A 21013-nucleotide genomic window follows, 5' to 3' on the forward strand; every position below is an offset into this window, starting at 1 on the left:
AGAAGTTTTAAATATATTTAATACATAAACATATTTATGGTAGTGTAGTTTATAAATATTTTTTAAGCTTTTTCACAGTTTTATCTTTTAACGTATTATTTCAAGCTTGAGCTTATAATTTTTGGATGCTCCAATAAATTTTATAGTCCATAAATATTAGTAACTCAAATAAATCCTAAACCAAAATCAAATCAATACTAATGCTAATTAAAGACAATCAATTCAATTGTACTATGCATGAAAATAGTGTTGGATATCTATTTTTTAGTTTTTCCATGGTTTAGATAAAATGTATAACTTATTTTTCTTTTAGTGGTTAGTCATGTAAATAATACTACTTATTAGTCATAATTTTAAATTATGTTTGTTTTTATTATGGCTTATTAATAATATTTATTTTATGCGATTTTACTATCTTTATTATTGAATATTTTAGTACAATGCCATGACTCATCTCATATTTATGTTATTTTATTGAAAAATACCTTATATAGTTCTGTCTTACTATGATTAAAGAAATATTTGGAGCACAAATTTTACGTTTTGTGCTATAAAGACTTTATGAAAAAAAAAACGAAAAATCCTAGATTAAAAATTCCGACTTTTATTGATTTAGTTTGGTATTTAGATTTAATAACTCGATACAATTGATTTGATTTGGTAATTAGAATATCCGAACGAACCAGACTCATGTACCCCTGCATAATAATGTTACTTTAGAAAGAATATGAACACAACTTGTAACTAGTAGGACCCCCAAAAGAGGAAAAAGTTCAAAAGACAGAATAAATATAATACAATCGGGAGCAGTATTGATAAACTCATAACACATAAATAATTCAGGGCTTGCAGATACCTTAGGTGAAATCTACAATTTTTATGCCCTTATTAAAACTATACAAACGCGCGTGACCCGCAAAACCCAATAAAACATGGGACAGATCGGGCAACACAAGCATAACTAACTAGCTAGGTGCTAAAATGTTTATAAAACTATATAGTATATATTACATATAAATAGGCAAACTTATACTATCTTTTAATTCACTATGATTCTACTAGGAAGGAGAACTGGTGGTATATGCACTTCTTGGAAACTACTCTCGCAAGTCACAAGTTTCACTACAGAACGAGCACTTAGGCTATACCTTTCTTGAGCTTCCATAAATCCCTTGCTAAGAACATGTTGAATCCAATCTTCTACTTTCTTGCTATCTGTTAAACATGCTGCTGCCAGAATTTGTTTCAATACTTTCGTGTCCATCTCTAGCAAACATTCTGGACTTACAATTCTGTGGAACCATAGTCTGATCTCTTTCAACAGCTTCTCAGCCAGTGAGTCGAAATCAAATGGCCTGAAAATCACCGTCTCATCAAATTGTGCAAATAATTCTTTCAACCATGAGTCGCATCCTGAATCTCCATTAAATGTGTCATAATTTTCACTCTCTTCAGCTGGAAGATTCAAATCTAGGCATGTATTTGACGCCTTGTGTGCTCGTTTGGCTATCTCCGAGCTTCCACATTGCTGATCTACACGTTCGCTTGAACCAGCAAGCTTTCTTTTATTCACAGTAAGCTTTCTAGTTGTTACTAATGTACTTGAGTTGGGACTTTTGACATCATCTGCAAGATCAAATGCTATTAGCATCTGGATTTGCAATCCTTTAGCTGCCAATATATCTTCCTCACTATAGTCATGAGATGTCTCTTTGGTAGAATGAAGAGTTGTTTCTTCATCTAATCTTGATGATGTTGTCACAAAGATTGCATTAGCTATGCTAACTTGTCTACCATGAGAATCAGAAAATCGACCCGTCTTAACAGCCTGGGACAAGCTTTTCTGAACGAGTAAGTCAGCTTTATCGACATTTTCAAGGAGAACAACAGATAAGGGGTTGTTCCTCAATTTATCAGAAACATAATCAACAACATGCTTCCCTCTGAATTTCACATCATATCTGTTCAATACCTGGAGATCAAACAACCCGACTTCGTCCTGGAGACTTAGATCCACAGAGATTAGGTTGTTTGTGCTTCCATATAGAATCTCCGCCAATGCAATCACAACTTTCTTCTTACCAATCTTATCAGGTCCAAGGAAATTGAGCCATATGTCCCCACGATGTATGCAATGGCTTCTTTCGTTTCTACTTCTGCACCGAGCTATTGTTTGGCTAATAGCATTTACAGCTTCCTCTTGCCATTCGACCTTTTCCATAAGAGCTGCGTATAGCATCTTGAAATCTTTTGGATCCAATTGCTTGTGGAGACACTGAAGAGAATTAGAAGATGGCGATAGTGGGGACTGGTTAAAGAAACTTCCCGAGACCACCTCAGCACTTGCAGATACATTGGATGATATATGATGTGCTTGATTGATGCTACTCGGAATTGTCAGCTGCTCTTGTTCTTTGCCTGGAGAAGTAGAGGCCACACACAAACCTAAATCTGTTGTCACTGAAGTTACAGAGGCTGGAGAGTTGAGGCCACCCTCAACGACACTTTTTGAAGGCGTTTCACTAAACTTGGAGAGAAATTTATCATTGCCGGTCTCTGATATCATACCTAAAGGACTGCTTTCATTTGATGAAGACATTGTTAACATGCTGGAATTCATATTCTTCCTGCCAGTTTCTGCTGAAGATGCATTTGTGTGGCCGCTTTTGTGGTCGTTGATGCCTTCTTTTTGGTCTTGATCAACAACTTGAAAGCCTACAACAGATGGAACTTGAGAACCCAACGGAAAACTGCTAGTCTTGGGTAATGGTTGATTGTAATGTAAACGCTGACAGAGATTGTCCCATTTTCTCTGCAAACCAGCAACTTTAGCACCAAATACCATTTTATCATCTTTGGCCTGCACTGAAGATATATAAAAAAGTTATTACATGATTAGACCGGAACATTGTGAAGATTGCCGTAAGGTGTATTTGGTACAAAAGCTATTTTTCAAGAAAATTTGTTACATGAGAAGGTTATTTTCTGGTGTTTGGTTACCCAAGAACATGTTTTCCGTCAAAGAGGGAAATGACTTTTCAACTTGGAGGTGGAAGTCCTTTTTCTTACAACTACTTAATTTTTTAATTTTTTTTATAACTAACAATATTATTACCAAAATTGAGCGTGATGTACAGAGGATAATACAACTATTTTAACTTTTAGTTTCATATTACTTGCTCTAATTGACACTTAAATTTTATTATTGATCTTTATAACTCAATATTTCATCAGAACACTCTTTAACAAAACAAACTCCGATATACTAATATTATTATTAAACTTTATTATGCACTTTTTCCAGATTTTTTTTTTACTCACCGACCTAACATGGAAAATATTTATCATAGAAAATGATTTCGGCACACCAAACACACTAGCGGTTAAGTAATTCTGAAATCTCTAGGCACACAGTTCATATATAACTCCAGATCAGTTGAAGCGTCGAAGAGAAAACTGCTGAACCTAAACAAAAGGAATAGAAGGTTCATGAAAACTGTTATCTATACATTTTTGTATGTGCATATGTATACATAGTTTGAGCTAAAAATAACAAGTTCAGTTGAACGAATCCGAGAGCCTTATTTGTATAATATTGTGCTAGTACTAGAAAAATAGAGAAGTTGACTAGTAGAATTGAGAGAAACACAGACCTTCATAGAGTGGAGTTGATCAGTCATTTGCAACCAAGAAGGCAGACTTGATTGGCAGTGATCTGCAACTGAAACACTGCTAAATCCATTCTTTGAGAGTGTGTTTATCTCTTGTTTGCATTTCTCATTGCAGAGGTGACAGCGGGATGCACTCTGGTATGAGCAGCTAATTAACGGGCTTTTAATATCATGATCAGCAGCTGCTGCTGAAAAGAATCCTCCAAACGGCACAAAAGATTCCATCAAGCTGTGAAGCCAAATGGGAACTTTTAATGAACAACTTAATTTCTCACATAAACTATTTCTGTCTCTCCTTTAAAGTAATTTTCAATTTTCACCTACACTATTTTCATGAATAGAAGCTTCATCTTTTTTTCTGAATTTTGAATTAATATTCACAAATTTCCGGCTTCAACCTTAGAATTTGTTAGCTTCAATAAAAATATCCTCAATTATTAACCAAACTGGACAATCTAACTTCCTTAACAACTTGTTTGGATGGTTGTTACCTATCATATTGCATTGTGTTGTTACTTTAAATATAATGTTTGTTTTGATTGCTACTTTAATCTTATTGTACCGTATCGTTAAATTCAAAAGTGTCACTTTATGAAACGACAGATTTGGTGTGGTGGCGTCGTTTCTTTGCTTTTTTCCTCGCATCTTGCCCTTCTTTATTATTAAATAATCATATTTTATTCTTTATCCTACTTTTTTGTATAATAATTCAACTCCGTATCCTATTTTTTCTTAGTAATGTTGCAAGTTTATTCTTCATATTGTTAGTGTGACATCGTGAAACGACGGCAAACGATACAATCTATCCAAACATTGTATTCATCAAACAATACAATACATTATAGTACAATACAATACGATACATTATGAAACGACATGTAACAACAATCCAAACAAGCTGTAACTAAAACTATTAGTAACTCTTTATTCTTTCATTTAACATATCAACCTATTAATAACACTAAATAATTTGTCTTTTAAAGGATTCATTAAAACTATCTCTGATGTTCGAGCCGCGGAAGTAGACATTAATGTTTACTTTAGGGTAGACTCTTGGGGTGCGGCCCTTCCCCGGAGCCTGTGTTAACGCGGAATGCTTTGTATGTCGGACTGTCTTTTTTTTTAAAATTAAAAGTTGTCCAAATGTCTCACATTTCTGCTTGGACTTATAGGTCCTGCATTCGAATCGTGGAAGCAACCACTAATACTTGTATTAGGGTAGACTGTCTACCTCACACCCCTTAGGGTGTGGCCCTTTCCCAAACCCTGCATTAATGCGAGATGCTTTATGCACCGGGGTGCCTTTTTAAAAACTAAAAGTTGTCCAAAAGTCTCACATGTCCACTTGGACTAGTCCTTCACTAGTATCGGACAAGAAAATGCAAACAAACTACACCACAGATAAAAACAACAGAATCAAAAAGCTAAGATATGCTGCGTGCATATCTAAAGTACATTATACTCAGTTCCACTTCATGGTAACAATAATTACTAAAGAAACCAAGTGAAATAATTTAACAATCTGAATATCTACTGGAAAGAGTTTTCAGCTTACCTGGATCTGGGAAATGATTCTTCCTTTGGAGGCCCTGAAGAAGTGATTGCCAAAATTTGCAAGTCCCAATCTTTCTCTATGTAAGGAAATCTATTCAAAACTTTCAAATATATCTCATACCTCTCCACCCACCCAATCAACCATAACTTGCCATGATAAATCTCTAATAAACTTATCAATTTGCTAACTATATACCTGCAAGAATCAATAGAAGTATCATCTCTTGCTAAAACTTTTAAATCTCCATAATTTACTACGAGACCAGACCCTATACTATGCATCACTATAGTTCCAATTTCCTCAAACTTCAACTTCACTAATTCCTCATTACATTCACCTGTAACAAACCTCAATATCTCATTCTCAATAGAAATCACACTCAATCCACATACCTCTAGGGGAAGAATTCCTCCTCCTTTTTTCATCTCTACCATTTCCAAGAAACTGTTCATAGAACCATGTGCAAAAGTACCAAGAAGCAGTGGATTGTTTCCTCTATTCTTGATAAAAACCTCCCCAATTCTCCTGCAATCATCTTCTCCCCCACTAAAACTCAAGAAAGGGAAGCTAAAATTACGGTTATACGAATCCGTTTGACTGCTTAAATTACACATAAACAAGGGTGATGTTCTGAATCTTGAATATCTGAAGAGTTGATGAACAGGCCTAAGAATAGCAAGCTTAATATCACAACTCCTAAAACCAGCTTCACCAAATACTCTGCTCACAACAGGATCATCAAGTACAGAAATGATGAGATTCCGCAGCTCAACTTTAACTACTGGAACTGAAGAACAAGAAGCTGACTGATTCTGCTGTTGCAGTTGCAGTTGCTGATAGAAATTGAAATTCTCCGGCTGTCGTCTTTGGTTCGCTTGAGACCGCTTTATGGCAGCCATGAGAGAATTCGAAACAGGTGGATCGTCGATCTTGTTAGGCGACGAAGGTAACCGGTCCATTGACACCCCTAAACAGAGTTCTAGAGCTTTGAATTGGACGCGTACAGAGTACGCATGGTTACGTGTACGCGAACACGCCTCACGTAAACATGAAGAAGGAAGAGATAATAAGGAAGATATGAAATGAAGAGATGTAGTTTGAGTGTGGCCGCGACGAGCTGCTACGGCCACAGCATCGTCGAGGGTTACGGCTGCTTCTTGTGTCAAGCATTGCTTGGCACTACTAACTGGCGTTGGCATCTCCGAAAGATTAAAATACAAAGTCCTTTGTTGTTGTTGTTGTAGGGGTAAACGTGAACACAAAGTACGGAATTCTTGAAATGTCACTTAGTAGTATCAAGAAAACATAAAATATAGGAGTAAAAGCTACTAGCACAAAAGAGCTGACAAAAGAGCTGACAACAAAGTACTAGCAATATATATAATGTTATTTGCATCAAATTCTGAAATATCTCATGTTGGTATTAGTACAAGTACGGAGTAGTTAGTTATATTAATATTAAATACTATAAGAAAGAAAGAAAGAAGGAAGGAAGGAAAGTTGAGAAATATGGTGGCAGAACCTGTTAATAGAAACATCAAGTGTATCCATCACATGGGGGTATTCTTGTGTTATTTATGGGTAGGAGAGGAAGGAAAGAGAGGTCCTAGGAGGGAGATGGTGGGGTTAAATGTTTGTTTGTTGATGGTGCTTCACACTGTTAGTGGCTGCTGTTGGTGTTGGTGGTGGGGAGACTTGTGATGGTTATACCAGTAGGGGACCATTTTTTTAGACACAACACAAGGCAAGTGTAGGCGGTAACTGAGTATACTATTCCCAATTTGCGTGATATTCTTTCCTTTTTTGTCAATACCTTCTAAAGCGATGGAACAAAAATATCTATATATATATATATATATATATATATATATATATATATATATAGCTTATATATTATACACTTCAATAATCATTAGTAATATTTTTTTTTAAACTTAGTGTTCAATCAAACACTATCACATAAATAGTACATTTGAAATCTTTGTGAACTTATTATATTTATTACTTATAATTCTTGTTACTAGGGTACCAATATATACTCAGTGTATCATGAGTCATGACAGTGAGAGAGAGATGCTGAGTCCACTCATTAAGTAATGGGCCAAATAGGACTCTAACGTCACTTTCTACTTGTAGTATGGTCTATTTCTAGTGCAGCAATACACAAACCGTTTGCATCCAAATCTATGTGAATGGTATAAAAGTGTGTCAAGAAGTTAAGTCAAGAAGCATCTTAATCCTGTTTCGCAAAATCAGTCCAAACATATTTTTAACATAGTGCAATAATGTTCGATTTGGATGGTATTCACTTAATACTTCTCGAAAAGTCTCATACTTTTAAAATTATCACTACACTTTATATACAATTTATTTTCATTAATAACTTCTAATATGAGACTGTGTTCTTCGTACCCAACATATCTCTAAAAATATTGTGCTGATTCTTAAAATATTGTTTGAGAGCTTCTTTTCTTCTTTCTAACTTTCTTTATTCTTCAAGAATCAAGGTTCCACTGTTTTACAAAAGCAACCTAATTCCAAATATTTTTGTAATCTTGGTTTCTGTAAATTCAATTTAGCAATAATGAAAGATACTCTACTGGTCATTAGCATAATATTGTTGACTTAGGCAAAATACCAATAGCCTCAAAGAGTTTCTTCTTTATTATTTCCTCCACTAGTTGCATAATTATAATGAGGTATTCTTTACTGCATTGTAATCATTAGTGTTGATCACTTCGTGCATTCTTGAAGGTAAAGGTAAATTTCTACTATTAATTTTTCTTTTGCTAATTCAATGAGCTAATTATACCATAAAGGTCAGAGGAGGAATGATTTGACAACAAAAAAAAGCGACCAAAGTCGTCAACTGTAGACTCCCTTGTCATCTTCCCATTTGCACAAAAAGTATTTGATTCGGAATGCCTTACACTTTCTATTAACATTATGAGCACTTATGTGAAAGAATGTAAGAATCCTTTTGACTTTCGTTAGAGCACTTTGAGATTCATTATTAGTTTAAATGTTTCTAGGGGTTTGCAAGTAAATTCAGATAGATAAAGTTATAGTTTTTAGATAGATAAAAATTAATTTACAGCAATAGAGGATCTAGACATAACATATCAATATAATCTTGTGTTTGTATTGAGATACACATATAGGGTGTGCTTTGTAGAGAGGAAAACTTTATCTCAAAAATATTTTTCAAATTTTTCATATTTGGCTGAATTAAATATTCTAAAAAAATTATCTTATGAACTCATTTTTCTTCAATTTTAGAAAATTAACTCCCCTACTAAAAGTAAATTTGTTTTGAAACTCACTTTCAATACTCCCCATCCACACCGCCACCCCATTTAAACCCCGCCATCCCCAGCCCCTTGACCTACCTCCCGCCTGTTAAAATTATACCCCACTTATACACGAGAGGAGGAGTAAATAGTGTATTGACCAATTAGAATTCTCAACCAGTAGTTTACATTTTCCTCATAACCTGGTTCTTAAACTGGTTCTTGTAATTCCTGTAATAAATGCGGAAAATAAAGAAAACAAGAATTGTACGTGAAAAACTTCCTTACTTAAGGGAGTAAAAACCACGAACCCAACTTTGGATTTTTTCTCACAAACTTAACTAACAACAACGAGCAACTTCAGGTTATAAAACTCTTTTATAATATAAGAGACTAAATCTAGTCACTCACCAGCCTACAATCAAATTGATCGTAGCTACTCACTCCAAACTAATATTTTACTTTAGAACAAAATATTGCCACTCAAAGGTTCTTACAAATAGCTTCTAATACAAGCAGAGTAAAATTACAACTCAAAATACTTATTACAAGATCAAGAAAATATGAACTAAACTTGAATCAGTCTCTAGAATTGCGTTCTTCAATTTGTCTTACTCTTGGTTCTTGTAAAGTTACTGCTCACAAGAAGGATCACTTAGATTTGTGTGTAGGTGCGCAACCCCTGCCAAAATAAACTCATCCTATATATATGAATACATAGTAGACGGCTAGGAATAAAAGATTGTTAACCAAGTTGCACAAAATCTCCTAATCCTAGTAAATAAAGGAAGTAAAAGGATTTTCCTTCGATCTTCCAAAGAAGTAAATTTTATTTCCACAAGTACTTCCGTAAATCTTGGCCTAAACTTGACCTAAAAAGATCTGCCAAGATTTTCTGACGTAAGCACGTGGCTTTCAGGTCGACATAGTATAGATACATCTTTGTCTTGCGTGAAAATGAATCCCATTCTCGCTAAGACTCTGAGCTGTACAAGAATCACCAGTAGACCTAAGGGCTAAGCCTCAACAGATAACATGTTTGTTGATCATCAAAACTCAATTTCCAACAAAAATTCCCCTTTTTGATGAAAACAAACAACTGAACACGAACCAAAATATTCACTTTCCCCTTTGGCATCATTGAAAATATAAAATAAGGTTAACTAGCAGTTTTATGGCCACTGGGACTACACAACATTCAATCAAGTAAAAGACATCCAGAACAATCAATCTATGGATGCTAGCCATCAAAAAGTAAAAATATTAATGCAAGATAGGAATCGCCAGGGAAAAATTGTAAATTAGTTAAGGCATCATCATCAATCCATAAAAATCAAGTCATAATTGTTAATTACATGGCCACAAAACAAGTTTAACTGAATGGAACCTGCATAAAAAATGAGGTCTAAAGGAGTTTGGGACTATGAATAGACGGGGATGGCTGGGCTGAATGAGTAGGTGTGAGGCCAGAGGACTATAGATGTGCCACTAAAGTAGCTAGATTTTCGAAATTCCAGTCCCTTTCTCTACTCAAGTCCTCCTATAGCTTTTGACTAACATTCTTTATTCTGACAATCTCTGCAGCTTGTATCTTGACCTATTATTGTAGGGCCAATATTTATTATTGAAGCTTTGAATTTTTAGCACTGTCAGGAGAGCCACCAGCAGGAACAAGTTCCTCTTCAGCCTCCTCTTTATACCCACAACTGTTCAAAATTTATTCCCCAAACTCATTCAGTATATTTGCATATTTCCACTTGCTGACAGGAGTTCTAAAGTGAGCAATTACCTCAGACAAAAAGAACTCATAGGGAATGGAATGCTCACTCTTGGACATATTTGCCGCTCTAGCTATGTGGTTGATCATTACCTCAGGCAAGTTAATCTTTTCTTCCTTCTTCAGTAGATCCATATAGGTCATGTCAAGAGCATTGATTTTATGTCTCCTTTTGGACCTGCTTGTTACCACTCTTTCAACTACATTGCAGTGGATAAAGAGTTCCACTATTTCTTGCCAAAATCTTATGTGTTATTTTAGAAACAGGGTCTTCCACCCTTGTTTCTCCATTTTTTCGACTAGTTTTTTGATTCCATATCTATTGACAACGGAGATTATCTTTTCTCTCAACATATTGGCCTTAAAAAACCACAAGAGCCTCAAATTAATATCCAACGACACCTGATTCACGTAGCTTTCTTTTTTCCTTTCCTCCATTTCTAAAGCTATTTCAAAATATGTAGCCTCGACCTGCTTTTTGCTTCCCTTGGTATATGGCCTTTTGCCGGGGGAGGATTGGAAGCAAAAGCTCCCTTCTTTTCAATTCTAACTGGTTCTCTAGTTTTCCTCACTAATCTTCTCGTTTTTGGGGTCTTTGGAGGGGAACCTGATCCAGTTCTCAAGTCCCTCTTCTTTCCTTTCTTCCCCTAATTTATTCCCATATACAAATACCGGGGGCACATCATCCTCATCGTGATATACTAGCTTAAGACTAGTTTTTTATATTGACTTTGAGATCTCTCTTCTCCCAGAGTTGGTTCATTGACAGAAGAGGAAATAAATTCAGATATAGAGTTATCAGCTGGTGCCCAATTTATCTATGCATCTTCACCACCAGTTTCCTCCTTTATTACTCCTTCATTGTCAGTCAGGGGAGCAACTGTAGACTCATGGTCATCAATTATGCTCTGTCTTCCTTTATAGGTCCTATTTGCGTATCAGAAATTAGATCTTCCACTATATCCTCTCTAACAAACCTAGAATCAGGTCCTTGTTTCCTCTCAACTGAGGTTCCAACTCCTACACATGGTTCCCCCTGAGTATTAGTACCCAAGTGCTTATCCACAGCCACATTTCCTTCCTTTTTAGAATACTCCATAGTACCAACAATATTAGATTCATTAATTGTTCCCCTTTGTTCACTCACACCTTCACCAGGCTCAACCTAGATTTTTCTCTACTTGTTGTTTCCACATATGTACTTTTTAAATCACTAGTAGTGGGGTTTTCAGTTATTATCTCGGCATTTGATGTGGGAGGATTTGGTTTCGCCTGTGTTTCCTCCTCGTTTGAACTGGCATCTGGATCCTTTCCCATTTGTATTCTCCTTTCTCTTCTCCCTCTTTCTCTCTCTTATTGGGATTCTACCTGCACACACTGCTTATCCTTCTCTGTCAGTGGTTTCTTTTTGACGACCATCTTCTTTATCAATGTGGTTGACTGACTTGCAAGAGATTTAGGCAAGACAAAAGGATTTTGGGTGGTTTGAGATCGAATTTTGAGTGCTCGCGATTTAGGTTTGGAGTTTGAAATTCTAGGCATGCTAATTGCTGATTTAAGGGGAGTAATGGGCTAGGGTTCAAGCAAGAAATTAGGGAGAGGGTTGAAGTTGGAAAGAATTAGGTCTTTTTTTTTGTGTATGAGGGAGTAAGAGAGAGAGAGAGAGAGATGAACTATTTTGACTTGAAAGGAAGTAATTTGACTGCAATGGCAGTGACATATGGATGGTTCGATTTTAGGGAGCTTAGGGTGGTGTGTGATTTAGGCGGGAATTTGAGATAGCAGACATGGCACAAGTAAACGCAGTATATGATGTCATCTAAGTAAATAGTGAATGTGTACCTGTATGCAGAAGACCCTGGGTATTTGCTTGGTTAATCCTATTATGCAAGGAATCTCCATTCTTGACCGTAAGGGTAACATCATTAGACTTTTGCAAGAATATGCTTTCCTTGGTCTGAAGGCATACGTATTACAATATAAAACTAAAAAAGACATTCAACCAGCACTTAGACCATTATTTTATTTATTTCTATACAATCATTTGGGGAGTAATAACATAAGTGATCATAAGAACTTAATCAAACCAAGATCCAAGATTTCTTGTCAAAAGCAGCCCGATTGAGTTCCTTAGTAAATATGTTAGCAATTTGATCTTTTGTGTTACAGAACTACATGCTGATTAGGCCCTTTTCAGAATTATCCCTTAAGAAGTAATGCCAAATACAATGTGCTTTGTTCTCTTGTATTGAACAAGATTCTTGAAAATTTTGATGGAACTTGTGTTGTCACAGTAGATTGGTACATATTCATATAAGATGCCATAATCTTCCAGTTGTTGTTTAATCCATAGAAGTTGAGCACAACAAGAAACACTAGCTACATATTCAGCTTCAGGAGTGGAGAGAGCAATTGAATTCTATTTCTTAGTAGCCAAAGAAACTAAGCGAGGACCAATGAAATGAGCCCTTCTAGATATATTTTTTTGTCCATTGGATATCCAACATAGTTTGCATAAGCAAATCCAACAAGCTCAAAACTTCCACTTCTTTGGTACCAGGACCCTAGGTCTTGACTCGCTTTTAAACACCTGAGAATTCTTTTGACTGATTTTATGTGAGATTCTTTAGGACTAGATTGAAACCTGATACATACTCCAATACTATAGATAATTTCTATCTAGTTAGCAGTTAAGTACAAAGGATAATCTATGATACCTCTGTACCTCTTTTCATCCTCAGGCTCCATGTTCATCCTTGTCTAATATGATAGCAGTGGCTATGGGTGTGACTTGATTTTGCATATTTCATTTCAAATCTTTTCAGTAACTCTTTTATGTATTTTTGTTGATGAATAAAAGTTCCTTGAGAAGTTTGCTTAATTTACAACCCCAAGAAGAAATTTAACCCACTCATCATGCTCATCTCAAATTCTTTACCCATCAGTCTTGAGAACTCCTTACACGAAGCTTCATCAGTGGCACCAAAGATAATATCATCACATATACTTGTACAATCAAAATTTTTTGCCCTTCTTCCTAAGAAACAAGGTATTATCAACTTTTTACCTTTGGTAAAGCTATTTTCAACGAGAAACTTATACAATCTCTCATACTAAGCTTTGGGAGCTTGTTTTCGCCCATACAAAGCCTTGTCTAGATTCTAAACATGATCTTACATCCACGGCAATTGAAATCCAGGAGGTTGAGACGCATACACTTTCTCCTTGAGGTAGCCATTTAGGAATGCACTCTTCATATCCATTAAGTATTGTTTGAATTAAATGTAAGCTGCAAAGGAAATCAACATTCGAATGGACTCTATCCTTGCTATTGGAGCAAAAGTCTCATCATAATCTATCCCTTCTTTCTGATTGTACCCTTGGACCACGAGTCTGGCCTCGTTTCTTATTGCAGTTACCTATTCATCCAATTTATTTTTGAAGACTCATTTTGTTCTAATAACTGTCATATCCTTAGGTCAATTGATGTAATTCCTCCTGCATAGTCACTATCCAATTCGCATCCTATAAGGCTTCATTAGCATTCTTTGGCTCAATAGTAGATAGAAAAGCATTAAATGCACAAAGATATTTTAGAGATGATCTCATATGGTTCCCTGATTCAGGGTCAGAGATTATGTTTTCAAGAGGATGAGAACTCTGATATTTTCAGGGATTTCTCTGAGGTTGTTGACCTTGTTAATTTAGAGAGCCAGAAGGAGGAATTTGCTCATTTTGAGAACTTAAGGGAAGAACATGTTTTTCTAACCCATTTCTTCTTCCTCATCAAGTGAAATTAAGCCCCCCCCCGAATGTGATGCTTCATTTCACCGGTGTTGGACTCATTTCTTCATTCATTGGATTTTCTTCTTTTAAGTAATTTATAGGGAGTTTTCACTAGCAGAGATCTAACCATGCCTCTATTTAGGAGGTAACATGTAATATTAATAGCTTCTGTCCAAAAGCTTTTGGGCAGTCCACTAGAGATTAACATGGTTCTCCCCATATCCTCTAGTACTCTATTCTTTCTCGCACTACTGCATATTTTTGAGGAGTTCTGGGGATAGAGAAATTATGATCAATACCATACATGCTACAGACTTCAGCAAACCTAGCATTTTCAAGTTCTGAACTATTGTCAGATCTAATGCTCACAAGCTAAAGACCCATTTTTTGATTGTTTAGAGAAATTTGTAAAAACGTCAAAATTTCATCTTTATTGGAAAGAAACAAGGTCCAGGTATATCAAGAGTAGTCATTAACTATAAGTAGAATGTACTTTTTCCACCTTTACTCATAACCCTCATGAGACCATAAAGGTCCATATAAAATAGCTCCATGGGTCTGGAGGTACTGACAACTTTCTTAAATTTAAAAGTGGATATGACATGTTTGCCTCTAACACATGCATCACACACTTTATTATTTTTAAAGCTAATTTTTGGCAATCCAAAAACTAGGTCTTTTGAGGCCAGTTTATTAAGCTGAGCCAAACCCGTACGACCTAGTCATCTATGCCAAAGTAAGGGATCATCATCAAGAACACTGGGACATGTAACCTCATTATCTAGTAGAAACATAATGGATGCAATATATACATTGTGATATCTCTTTTCTTAAGTATTGTCTCACCAGATTTCACACTTGTGATAAGACACTCAACAAATTGTAATTCAACCCATTTACACAGTACACATTTTTTATAGCTTGAGAGGGTAACTTACCAATCTTACCTATTCCTGTGATTTCACCTTTCTTATTATTCCCAAAATTCACACTCCCCCCTTGGAAGACTATTAGTGAGAGAAAATATTTTTTTTTTCTAGTCATGTTCCTTAAGCAGCCATTATCAATATACCAGTCTTGGTTGCTCCCTCTCACTTTAGCCTACAAAATAGATTAAGGTTTAGATTTAGAAACCCAGACTAACTTGGTTCCCCACTTGTGATTGAGAGGATGAATCAGATATCTTTTAGTCTAGCTTGGTAAGTTAGACTTCATCATAAAAGAAGTTTTCCTTTCCTTTTGGTTTCACACTGGAACCTTTTAATTTTGAGCATTGAACATATTTAAGAAAGTTTTCATGTAGTGAACAGTATTACCACAATGTGTATATAACTCACTGGGTGCATAAGCTACATACTTAGGATGAACCTAGGGAGAGGTTTTCAGTAACCTACCCCAGTTTCATTTCTGCTATGATTTTGGTTCAGCCATTATAGAGCTTTTGAGGACCTGTCCTACTTGGAGAATCTAGTCAGTTCATATGTAGCCTTGTTCAGGTCCTCTTGAATTATTTTATTTCGTTCAACTTGGTTGTATAAGCTTTTGTTGGTCAATTTTAATTCCTTTTCAAGGGACTCTTGAATATCACTGATGTCACCTTTTTCTTGAAATTATGATTTCTTTATTTTCTCATTTTCAAAATTGAGTGCTTCAATTTCAGATTTTAAAATAAAATCTTGTTTTTCCTTTTTGAGTTCACACATGCTGAATTCAAGATTATGGAATTCAAACTTAACACCTAGAAAATAATTGAATAATTCTTCTTACGCCACTCAATATTTCAATACGATTAATTAATAAGAGCACCATGGCAGACAACCTTTTCAAAACAAATAAATAAAGATTTATCTTTAAGGTATGGGATATTTACCTCCTCATTTCTAGCTTCAGAGTGAGAGTCAATCATGGCTATTATGGACATACTATCTTTAGTGTAAACTTTTTTCAGAATCAGTGTTTATCAAGACCATTAGTGTCATATCTGAGTGAGTTTCTTCATGCATTGGAAGCAGCCTTTCACAGATTTTATTAGGAGTATTGCATGTTGAAATCCTATTTATCTTCCCAAGACAAAGAACATTATACTTAATCAACTTAGCCTCAGTTGTTTTCTCTAGCATCATCTTGTCATAAGCATTGAATTCTTCTTCCGCTTTGGCAACTTCCTCTCCTTTGCCAATAATATTTGTTGGCATAAAAGGTCCGAGTCATAATTATTCATAGGTCAAAGTCCTCAGCTATCATAAAGTTTTCCATTCTATTTTTCCACCAACCAAAGTGCTGTCCAGTGAACGAGGGGCTGGCGATTTATTAGGTCTTATTCTGGTCAGGTTTGTTGATTATTCAGTCATAACAAACAAGGACAATGGATTATCTGTCTCTTCATCTTCCCATGGTTTTCGTCACTGTCCATATGCAACCTGGAATGCTTGCTTTATGGCCTCCTATGTAGCCTTCATTTTCGCTACCTGAGCTTTACTGTAATTAGAGCCAGGATCACAGTCCTTCTTTAGGTCCTTGTTCTATTTCTTGACATGTTTCTTTTCCCATTCAATTTTTCATTGTGGACAGTCCTTGACTATATGGTCAAGCTTCCCACATTTATATCATCCAATGAAGTTTGTCCTTTCTAGAGCCTTTGATTTACTGTCTCTCTCTTTCCAGTTCCTTTTAAATTTTTTAAAAACCTCTTAAATTACCTAGTCAGTAAACTTGTATCAATTTCTTTGTCTTTATCAAAACCAACATCTTCGGATGCCTTGAGTATCAGTCCTTTGTCTCTCTTGGAATAATCTTTCTCCAATTCAATTTTTCTCATCTCATTTGTTCTGATTTCCAACTAGTTCATCCAGAATAATTCTACTCAATTTATTTGCTTCTTGAATTGCTATAACTTTGCTTTCCTACGAGGCAGAAAGTATTGTGAGAACTTTTCTCACCAACTGCTCAGATATAAAAGTCTTCCTAAGTGATCTCAACTCGTTTGTAATGACTGTGAACCTAGTGATATCTTGGATTAGATCAAAGTCTGTCACAACCCAAAACCATCACCAACCGTAATAGAACCTAACCCCACTTGCTATGCAATACAATCAAAATATTGCCGAAAATAATAACAGATACAAAATAAATAAGTCTTTAATTCAAACAAAGATAATACCAAATTAATACAAAAAATTCTCAAAAAACCGGTAACATTGAGTCATGAGCTCTAATGTACGAATACAAGTCTGCTAATGCAATATACTTCCTGAAATAGAAAGAAACTCTAAGATATGCATTTATAAAGAAGCTCTACCTCGAGTCAACAACCGCAACAATGACAACTCAGCTCTCAATACTCAGTCGGGCCCGACTCCTAGATCTGTACAATTAAGCACAAAGTTTAATATGAGTACAACCGACTTCATGTACTCAGTAAGTATCGTGACTAACCTCGGTGAGGTAGTGGTAAAAGTTATCAATGATACTTACGTACAATTCATGAATATACATGAACACATCAACAATATTGAAATCCAAGCATAAAGTACATCTATGGCCATCGGTGCACATAGAGAAAATATGCACAAGTATCGTAAACTAACTAACAATTCAACATATAGATATCAAATAACTCGTCAACAGTTGCATATAGAGAAGATATGCATGAATAAACAAGTCAAGTTACATAGATTTACATATAGATAAGATATGTAACATGAATCAGTCCACCAATTGAAGCAACATATACAGAAGATTTGCGTAAAAGCCATACATACAATCCAGAGCTAGAATATACAGAAGATATGCGTAAAAGCCATATATACATTCCAGAGCTAGCATATAGATAAGATATACAATATAAGTTATATATACATCCAAAGAGTTTGAATATAGAGAATATACACAAAGTCCAAACACTGATAATCTTTTCATAATTATGCCATCTGGGAGAAACATGAGAGGACGACCTTAGGAGAATAGATCCTTATCCATACGCTGCACGAACAACTCACGTGCAATAATCATAACAACCACACAGCCAACTCACGTTTTATACTAACTCATCCCACACAGACCACTCACATGATGTCAATCCTGTCCATCTTACAGGAGGCATATACAAGACCACATGTATACAACAACGGATATCAAATCACATACTCATGGATTGAGAAAAAATAGCATACTAAGGTGTATGCATATGTGAAGTGTATGACCGCAGATCATATTAGGCTAGGCATAATAGAAGCCTAAAGTCTAATACGATCATAAATCATACATAAAACTTGCATATATACTCATCACATACATATACGTCGCTTCCACACATTACAACTAGACAAATAAGGTCATATCCTTAGGGTTATTCCCCCACAACAAGATTAGACAAGATACTTACCTTAATAAACCAAAATCAACCTTCCAAAATCGCCTTTCCCTTGAAAATAACCTCCAATCGGCTCAAATCTAGCCAAATAACACTTAATAATGTTAAACAACATCAGAATAATAAATTCCAAACAATAAAGCTTTAATCTCTAATCAATTCTCAAAAAGTCGATAAAGCCAACCCCGAGCCCACATGGTCAAAATACGAGTCTAGGGGTAGATCCTGTTTATCCATAACCCCACGAGTCGAAATATGTATTTAATTCCCAAATCTAGTTCCAAATCACAGCTCAAAACCCCAATTTTTACTCTATTAAATTGTAGGTAAAAAACCCAAATTGCATCTCAATATTCCATGTTTTAGGTGCTAATAATCCATGTAGATTCTTGAAATACCTCTTAGTTGTGTACGAAAATCTCCGAGCAAAATTGCCCCTCTCCAAGTCTAGGTTTCAAAATATACGAGAATGGGCAAAAATCCTTGAATGACAACTTAAATATACTACTTAGGGGTATACTTCGCGAACACGGTCCATGCCTCCCTCGTATTCGCGAAGCGCAAAATGCTTCCGCCATAATTTCTGCTTCAAAATTGCGGAAGACCCCTCGTGATGATGCACTACCTCTCCATCCTTCCGTGAACGCAACCCTACCTTTGCGAACGCGAAGGCCAAATTCCTAGTTCCCAGCTCACTGTTCGCGAATGCAGTCCCCTTAGCGCAAACGCAAAGCATCACTACCACAAGTCATTGCGAACACGACTCCCTAAGTGCGAACGCGAAGAACAAACAACCTCGAGCCCAACTTCTCCATCACGAACACGAGACACCTCTTGCGAACTGATGAACACCAGACACACCAGCATATCATCCAACTCCATACATGCTTCGGGTGGTCCGAAACTCACTCGAGCTACCCGGGCCTCCGTCCAAACATACCAATAAGTCCATAAAAACTACCTAGACCTATCCTATGCTCCTAAACACATACAACATCATTACAACTATAAATCAAAGATCAACCCACAAGTTGCACTGCTTTTAAGTTCAGGAACTTTCAAATTTCCAACCAAGTGTTCTATTCAAGCCTAAACAATTTAGATCACAACGATACTGTGCTCATAAGTTCCATACAACAAAATAAACCTATTTCAAGTTTTGTAACAACATTCAGAGTTCAATAACATCAAAGTCAACTATCGGCCAAACTAAGAACTCTCCAATTCTTCAAATTGCTAACTTCTGGCAAATATGCTCAGAATCTTCTAGGAACCTCCAAATATTAATCTGAACATATGCCTAAGTCCAAAATCATCATATGAACCTACTGAAACCATCAAATCACCAGTTTTACACAAATGTTAAACCTTAGTCAATTTTTCTAACTTAAGGCTTCCAAAATAAAATCTAAGTGATCCAATTCACTCCCGAACTCCATGAAAACCAAATCACCCATTCCCGCAAGTCACAAAATATCAAAAACACATACTGGAAGCATCAAATATGGGAATGGGGTTAAAATACTCAAAAAGACCGATCGGGTCATTATATTCTCCACCTCTTATATAAATATTCATCCTCGAACGAGTTTAGAAATGTATCTGAACTACTAAACGGATGCGGATATCTTCTCTGTATATATGACTTAATCTCTCAATTAGCCTTCTCACTTGGTTGGCCTCTCAAATGCACCTTCACCTATGAGATTTCCTTAGACTGAGCTTCGAAACTTGTCAATCCAAAAATGGTCACCAGCTCTTTTTCATAAGCCAGATTCTCATCTAACCGCACTATGCTAAAATCCAAAGTATGCAACTTGTCTTTATGATATTTCTGAAGTATAGAAATATGAAACATCGAATGAACTCTCGAAAGACTAGGAGGCAAAGCAAGTCTATAAGCAACCTCGTCAACTCTTTCCAATACCTCAAATGTACCAATAAACCTTGGGCTCAACTTGACCTTTTTTCCAAATATTATATCGCCCTTAATAGGTGAAACTCTAGAAAGAACCTTCTCACCTTCCATAAATGCCTCATCACAAATCTTCTTGTCCGCATAACTCTTCTGCCTGAACTGAGGTATGTGAAGCCTCTGCAAAATCAACTTCACCTTCTCCAAAGTATCACAGATCAAATTTGTACCTAACAACCCAGCCTAACTAGGCTCAAACCAACCAACCAAATAACGACAATACTTCCCATATAAGGCCTCATCGGAGCCATATGGATATATAGACAGGTCGTTGTTGTTGTAAGCAGACTCCACTAGTGGTAGAAACTAATCACACTAGCCTCCAAAATCAATAATGCATACTCTCAACATATTCTTAAGGATCTGAATAATACACTCGGACTGCCCATCCTTTCTAAGGGTGAAGTGCAGTGTTGAGCTCCACCCGCATGCCCAACTCACTCAGAACAACCCTCCAAAAGTGCAATGTAAACTGAGTGCCACATTTTGAAATGATAGAGACAGGTACACCCTGCAAGTGAACAACCTCTCTGATGTAGATCTGAACCAACTTCTCTGAAGTGTAAGAGGTCATAACTGGAATGAAA

At 36.0% G+C, this 21013-nt stretch overlaps 1 protein-coding gene across 1 annotated transcript; it reads right to left on the reverse strand.

The window, feature by feature from the left end:
- Positions 1 to 792: 792 nt before the first annotated feature.
- Positions 793 to 6809, reverse strand: LOC107820835 (protein SMAX1-LIKE 6). Its single transcript, XM_016647178.2, has 3 exons — positions 5227 to 6809; positions 3654 to 3900; positions 793 to 2860 (listed from the first exon to the last, which is right to left on the reverse strand). The coding sequence occupies exons 1-3, from the start codon at positions 6423 to 6425 to the stop codon at positions 1040 to 1042; spliced, it is 3267 nt and encodes a 1088-aa protein (XP_016502664.2). The 5' UTR covers positions 6426 to 6809; the 3' UTR covers positions 793 to 1039.
- Positions 6810 to 21013: the final 14204 nt, after the last annotated feature.

The sequence above is a fragment of the Nicotiana tabacum genome, chromosome 4 (assembly GCF_000715075.1).
Source record: "Nicotiana tabacum cultivar K326 chromosome 4, ASM71507v2, whole genome shotgun sequence".
Classification (NCBI taxonomy): Eukaryota; Viridiplantae; Streptophyta; class Magnoliopsida; order Solanales; family Solanaceae; genus Nicotiana; species Nicotiana tabacum.

Excerpts from the sequence above, each read along its gene's own strand:
- LOC107820835 (XM_016647178.2), bottom strand. The coding sequence starts at position 6,425 with ATGCCAACGCCAGTTAGTAGTGCCAAGCAATGCTTGACACAAGAAGCA. Across the intron at positions 3,901-5,226 it reads GAATCATTTCCCAGATCCAG|CTTGATGGAATCTTTTGTGC; the intron begins GTAAGCTGAAAA and ends TTGGCTTCACAG. Across the intron at positions 2,861-3,653 it reads ATCAACTCCACTCTATGAAG|GCCAAAGATGATAAAATGGT; the intron begins GTCTGTGTTTCT and ends TCTTCAGTGCAG.